The sequence below is a fragment of the Nicotiana tomentosiformis genome, chromosome 6 (genome assembly GCF_000390325.3).
Source record: "Nicotiana tomentosiformis chromosome 6, ASM39032v3, whole genome shotgun sequence".
NCBI lineage: Eukaryota > Viridiplantae > Streptophyta > Magnoliopsida > Solanales > Solanaceae > Nicotiana > Nicotiana tomentosiformis.
This window is the reverse complement of record NC_090817.1, coordinates 116,405,646-116,411,471: the sequence shown is the minus strand read 5'-3', so window position 1 is coordinate 116,411,471 and position 5,826 is coordinate 116,405,646. Positions and strand designations below refer to the sequence as shown.

The 5,826-nt window shown below is 40.5% G+C and overlaps 1 protein-coding gene across 1 annotated transcript; it reads left to right on the top strand.

Moving 5' to 3' along the window:
- Positions 1–4,825: 4,825 nt before the first annotated feature.
- Positions 4,826–5,413, top strand: LOC138894638 (uncharacterized). Its single transcript, XM_070179351.1, has 2 exons — positions 4,826–4,877; positions 5,070–5,413. The coding sequence occupies exons 1-2, from the start codon at positions 4,826–4,828 to the stop codon at positions 5,411–5,413; spliced, it is 396 nt and encodes a 131-aa protein (XP_070035452.1).
- Positions 5,414–5,826: the final 413 nt, after the last annotated feature.

Here is a 5,826-nt window from a genome sequence, read left to right as displayed (position 1 = left end):
AAGAAATGACCCGAATTACTGCAAACACCATCGGCTTGTAGGTCACCCTCTTGAGAAGTGCTTTGTTTTCAAGGACAAAGTTATGGATTTGGCTCGTCAAAAAAGATCGAGCTTGAAGATGAAAAGGCGAGCACAAACCATGTGTCCATTGCCTTTGGCTCATTTGATCCGATTGAGATATGCACCTGTGAAGGAAATAAAGATGAAGAATTATTTGAGGATGATAAAGTCCGAGTTGATCAACCTGATGAAGAAGGTTGGACCCTGGTGACTCGTCGAAGATGCCGTAAATTGAGTCCGTAAAAAGGATCAACGAAGCAACCTACGAGGAATAAGATGGTGAGAAGACCAAAGAAGCAACAAATGGTTAAGAACCCAAAGAAGGTGGAGATATAAACATACTATCACCAAAAGCCACGCCATCCGGTGACTTTGGGAGAATTCTTTCCGAGTTGGTTTCGCATGAGGATTTCTGACGATGATGACAAAGCCTTGTGTTGTAATGCTAATAAAGAAGAAGAGGAAAAGAATGAAGTCACATCAACACCGTCTCCATCACTGTTTAATAGTCTTGTTGAGTCCTCCTTCCAAGAAACAGATGTCTATAATGCAAAAATCACCTTCACTGAAGACGATCTCCTACTTGGTGAGACACCACATAATCGCCCTTTTTTTATGGTGGGTTATGTGCTCGAGTGGAAGATAAACAAAATCTTGATAGATGACGGATCTGCAGGTAACATTCTTCCTATTTGCATAATGAAAGAACTCGACATCTCAACTGAAGAACTTTTTGAAAGCCGACTGATGATTCAAGGATTCAATCAAGGGGGACAAAGGGTCATAGGAGCTATCAAACTGGAAATCACCAAGGGAGATATGCAATCAACTATATGGATGCATGTGATTGATGCAAAAACTTCATATAATTTGTTGCTTGGCAGGCCGTGGATACACGAGAACAAAGTTGTCCCATCAACTTACTACCAATGTTTGAAATATAATAAAGATGGAGTCGAAAAGAAGATAGTTGTTGACGACAAGTCGTTCGCTGAAGCCGAGGCATACTTCGCTGATGAAAAGTTCTACTTGAAAAACCACATCGTGAAGGGAGTAAAAGTTGATGACATCACGAAGCCAAAGGTGATAATATCGTGTCCAAAAGGGCTGAAGTAGCTTCTGGTGAAGATAAAGTTACAATAGAAGCATACCAAGTTTTGAAAGCTTACAAAAAGAATGTTGTAACTGCAGGCAAGAAAATAGCTCCTTTATTTCGTTACGTCCCAAAAGTGAAGAAAGATGAAGGAGAATCATCAAGCCTCCAAAAAGATGCACTAAGAGAATTAACCCTTCCTATCAAGTAGATTGATACCATAAAGTTATCTTCAAAGCTACTGGAAAAGTTTGTGGCCCCTAACATGCCTCAAAATAAGGCACTCCCCATGAAACGCACAAATGAAGGTTTTGATCTGAATGCTTACAGGTTATTCGCAAAGGCTGGATATGATCCCAACGAACCATCTAAGCTAGGGAAGCTCCCACCTGAAGCTACTAGAAAAGCAAACACGATGAAGGATATGGAGCATGTGGTGAAGCAATCACATGAGGGTCTGGGTTACAAACAAGCCCCACTAGTTCGCATCTCCATTAGAAGAGCAAATAGCAACTATATCACGATGGAAGATGAACCCGCTGATCCTAATAAAAGGCCTTGTGTCTTTGATCGACTTGGAGAACCAACTACAAGAAATTCTGTATTTGAGAGGTTGGGTCCATTGAAAAGGAAGAAGAACAAGTCCCAATGAAATTATGAAAAAATAAGAAGACCTTTGCTATCTAGAGCCCAAACTATCTACAAAAAGTGTCAAAGCTTGATCTCTTCCAGAATGAGGCGACAATCATAACTTTTGATTTCATGCGGAGAGGTACACAAAGTGAAGACTCGCACAGTGGTGCACACTAGAGAGTGTGATGAAGATGAAGAAAGTGTAGGATCTTCATATCACATTACTGCGAGTGAGGAGTAATACACTTCATTTCTAAGGAAGGTCGACGAAAATTTGGGAGATGCCTCTTGGTGTGGCCATATATCTTTTAATGATGGTGATTCCCAAGAAGACGAAGATGTCGAGGACGCTCCTTCGGAACTAAAAGAAGGAATTAAAATGACAGTTGATGCATTGAAAGAAGTCAACTTTGGCACTGCAGAAGACTCCAAGCCCACCTATGTAAGTGCCCTACTAACCATAGATGAAGAAAGCACTTATGTAGAGCTACTCAAAGAATATAGAGATGTCTTTGCTTGGAGCTACAAAGAGATGCCTGGTTTAGATCCTAAAGTAGAAGTTCATCATCTCGCAGTCAAGAAAGGAGCTCGTCCTGTTAAGCAAACCCAAAGACGCTTCAGGCCAGAATTGATCCCATTAATCGAAGTCGAGGTCAATAAACTCATCGAAGTTGGTTTCATTCGGGAGGTTAAATATCCTGCATAGATTTCAAGCATTGTTCTTGTGACGAAGAAGAATGGCCAAATTCGAGTTTGTGTCGATTTTAGAGACCTCAATAATGCATGCCCTAAGGACGAATTTCTGATCCCCATCCCAGAGCTTATGATTGATGCCACCACCGGATACGAGGCGATATCTTTCATGGATGGATCATCTGGCTACAATCAAATACGTATACTTCAGCTCATTTGGGGTCATCATCCTACTCAAGTAGTAGAGGGAATTTTCTTTACTTTCACTATTTTCTTAGGCTGCAATATATAGAATCAATGGCTTTCTTGGTATAGGAACTGCCAGAACCGGAGGTTTCATCAAGTACAATTTGATGCTTTGGAATGCGTTTCTACAAGCTTGGTCCCATTTAAAAGGTACACCCTTCTTCATGAGACGGCTAAAAGGTTGGAACTTCCCTACTAGATTTGAGATGAATCTTCTAAGGTACGTCAATTTTCCTTGTAGACTTTTCAGTTCATGTATATTTCTAGGCTCGGGCATCTTCAAGATTGTATCAACTTTGGCTTGATCTATCTCAATCCCTCGATGTCGAACAATGAAGCCGAGGAATTTTCCAGAAATAACTCCAAAGGTACATTTCAACGGGTTCATTCTAAGTTGATATCTCCGGAGTCGTTCGAACACCATTCTTAAGTCTTGCAAGTGGTCTCCTCCCTTTCTTGATTTCACCACAAAATCATCCACATAGCATTCCACATTTTTGGGGAGGATGTCGTCAAAGATATTCTGCATTGCCCTTTGATATGTGGCGTCAGCATTCTTCAAGCTAAAAGGCATTACTTTGTAGTAATAAATGCCTTTAGGAGTGCGAAATGCAGTAAGCTCTTCATTTTTCAATTTCTTCGATCGAAATTTTGTGTCTGGCATTGGTTTTCGCAATTCAAAAACTGAAGCACTACTTTCAAGCTCATGTCATCCGTCTCATCTCAAGGGCGGACCCAATCAAGTTTGTTTTGTCAAAACTCGTCCTCAATGATCGATTAACAAGGTGGTACCTCCAATTTCAACAATTCGAGATTGTGTACATCCCATAAAAAGCTGTGAAAGGACAAGCTTTGGCAGATCATCCAATACCTGATGATTGGGAGTTGACTGATGAACTACCTGATGAGGATGCAATGGTCATCGAAGTGCAACCACCATGGAAAATATATTTTGATGGTGCCGCACATCGTGAAGGAGCTAGTGCAGGTATTGTATTTGTCACTTCTCAAGGAGAAGTCTTGCCATATTCCTTCACCTTAACACAATATTGCACCAACAATATTGCAGAATATCAATCACTCATACTTGGGCTTGAGATGGACGTTGATATGATACAACTCCAATTACATATTTTTTGGAGACTCTGAGTTAGTGATCAATCAATTGCTAGGTAGCTACGAGGTCAAGAAGCCAGAATTGCATCCTTATCATGATTATGCGCAGAAATTGATTGGATAGCTTGAAAATGTAACTTTTCAGCATGTGCCAAGGAAGGAAAATAAGAAAGCTGACGCCTTAGCTGCCCTAGCTTCGACATTGACTCTGCCTTATCAGACACAAATCACTATCTGCCAAAAATAGATAGTACCACCAGATGAGAACGAGGATAAAGAAAGCAAGCTCGAGCATTTGGTAGCCATCGCTGAAGCTGAGAAGGTTGATTGGCGACAAACCATGATCGACTACTTATGCTATGGGATACTTCCAGAATATCCAAGGAGAAAGATTGAAATTCGCCGGCGTGCCCCTCGCTTCCTTTACTATAAAGACACTTTGTATAGAAGATCATTTGAGGGAGTTCTCTTGTGTTGTTTAGGGGAAGGTAAAGCAACCCAAGCTATGCAAGAGGCACACTCTGGAGTTTGTGGATCACATTAATCTGGGCCGAAGCTCCACTTCTACATTAAGAGGATGGGTTACTACTGGCCGACAATGGTGAAAGATTACTTAGATTATGCTCGAAGATGCAAGGCTTGCAGTTTCACGCAAATTTTATACACCAACCACCTGAAATGTTACACCCTACTGTTGCATCTTGGCCATTTGATGCTTGGGGATTAGATGTTGTCGGACCACTTTCAAAATTTTCTGGAGGACATCTATACATCTTGGCTGCAACTGATTACTTCTCGAAATGGGCCGAGGTCATCGCTCTCAAGGAAGTGAAGAAGTAGAATGTTGCAAACATCATTCGAGTGAACATCATCTATCATTTCGGCATTTCTAGTTATATAATAACAGATAATGGAAAGTCGTTCGATAACAAATTGATGACCAAAATCTGTGACCTTTTTGGCTTCAAGCAACATAATTCGTCAATGTATTATGCTGCTGCAAATGGACTAGCCGAAGCATTTAACAAGACACTTTGTAATTTGTTAAAAAAGGTCGTCTCCAAGTCTAAAAGAGATTAGCACGACAGAATGGAAGAAGCTTTGTGGGCATATCGGATGACTCATCGCACGTCGACACGAGCAACTCTTTATTCTCTTGTTTATGGAGTTGAAGCAGTTCTTCCTCTTGAGCTTCAAATACCATCCTTGCGACTCGTTATCTAAGAAGGTCTTTCTGAAGAAGAAAACGCTTGTTTGCGCCTTGAAGAACTAGAGTCCCTTGATGAAAAAATTCTAGAAGATCAACAAAGTCTTGAATGTTATCAAGCTCATCTTTCTCGTGCTTTCATTAAAAAGGTTCACTTGAGGTCCTTCCAAGTTGGCGATCAAGTTCTTGCAGTAAGAAGACCTATTATCACCTCTCATAAATCCGGGGGCAAATTCACTTCAAAATGGGATGGTCCATATGTTGTGCAAGAAATCTATTCAAGTAGAGCTTACAAGTTAGTTGATGCAAATGGTATGAGAATTGGCCCTATTAATGGGAAATTTTTGAAGAGGTATTATCCTTGAAGAATAAATGCTCCTTAACGCATGAGCCTAAACTGCATGTTGCTATGCTCCTAGCCCGTATGAGCCTAAACTGCAAACGGCACCCAAAAACAAAAGGAGTCTGCTAGGTTGAAAACCTCGAAAAGGGCGGCCTAGGCAAAAGTTAGGACATAAAAAAATTTGCTAGGTTAAAAACCTTGAAAGAGGCGGCCTAGGCCAAAAAATAAAAAGTCCGCTAGGTTGAAAACCTCGAAAGAGGTAGCCTAGACAAAAATTAGGACATAAAAAATAATAATTAAAAAAAACTCACTTATTTTGAACTACGTTATGACTTGATCCTCTTCACCGAGGTACGTAGGCAGCTTAGAGTTTCATTCTAAGTTCAGTTACATGAGTAAAAAAATACTTATTTTGAACTACGTTATGACTTGATC

Excerpts from the sequence above, each read along its gene's own strand:
- LOC138894638 (XM_070179351.1), top strand. The coding sequence starts at position 4,826 with ATGTATTATGCTGCTGCAAATGGACTAGCCGAAGCATTTAACAAGACA. Across the intron at positions 4,878-5,069 it reads AGCATTTAACAAGACACTTT|GTCTTTCTGAAGAAGAAAAC; the intron begins GTAATTTGTTAA and ends TTATCTAAGAAG.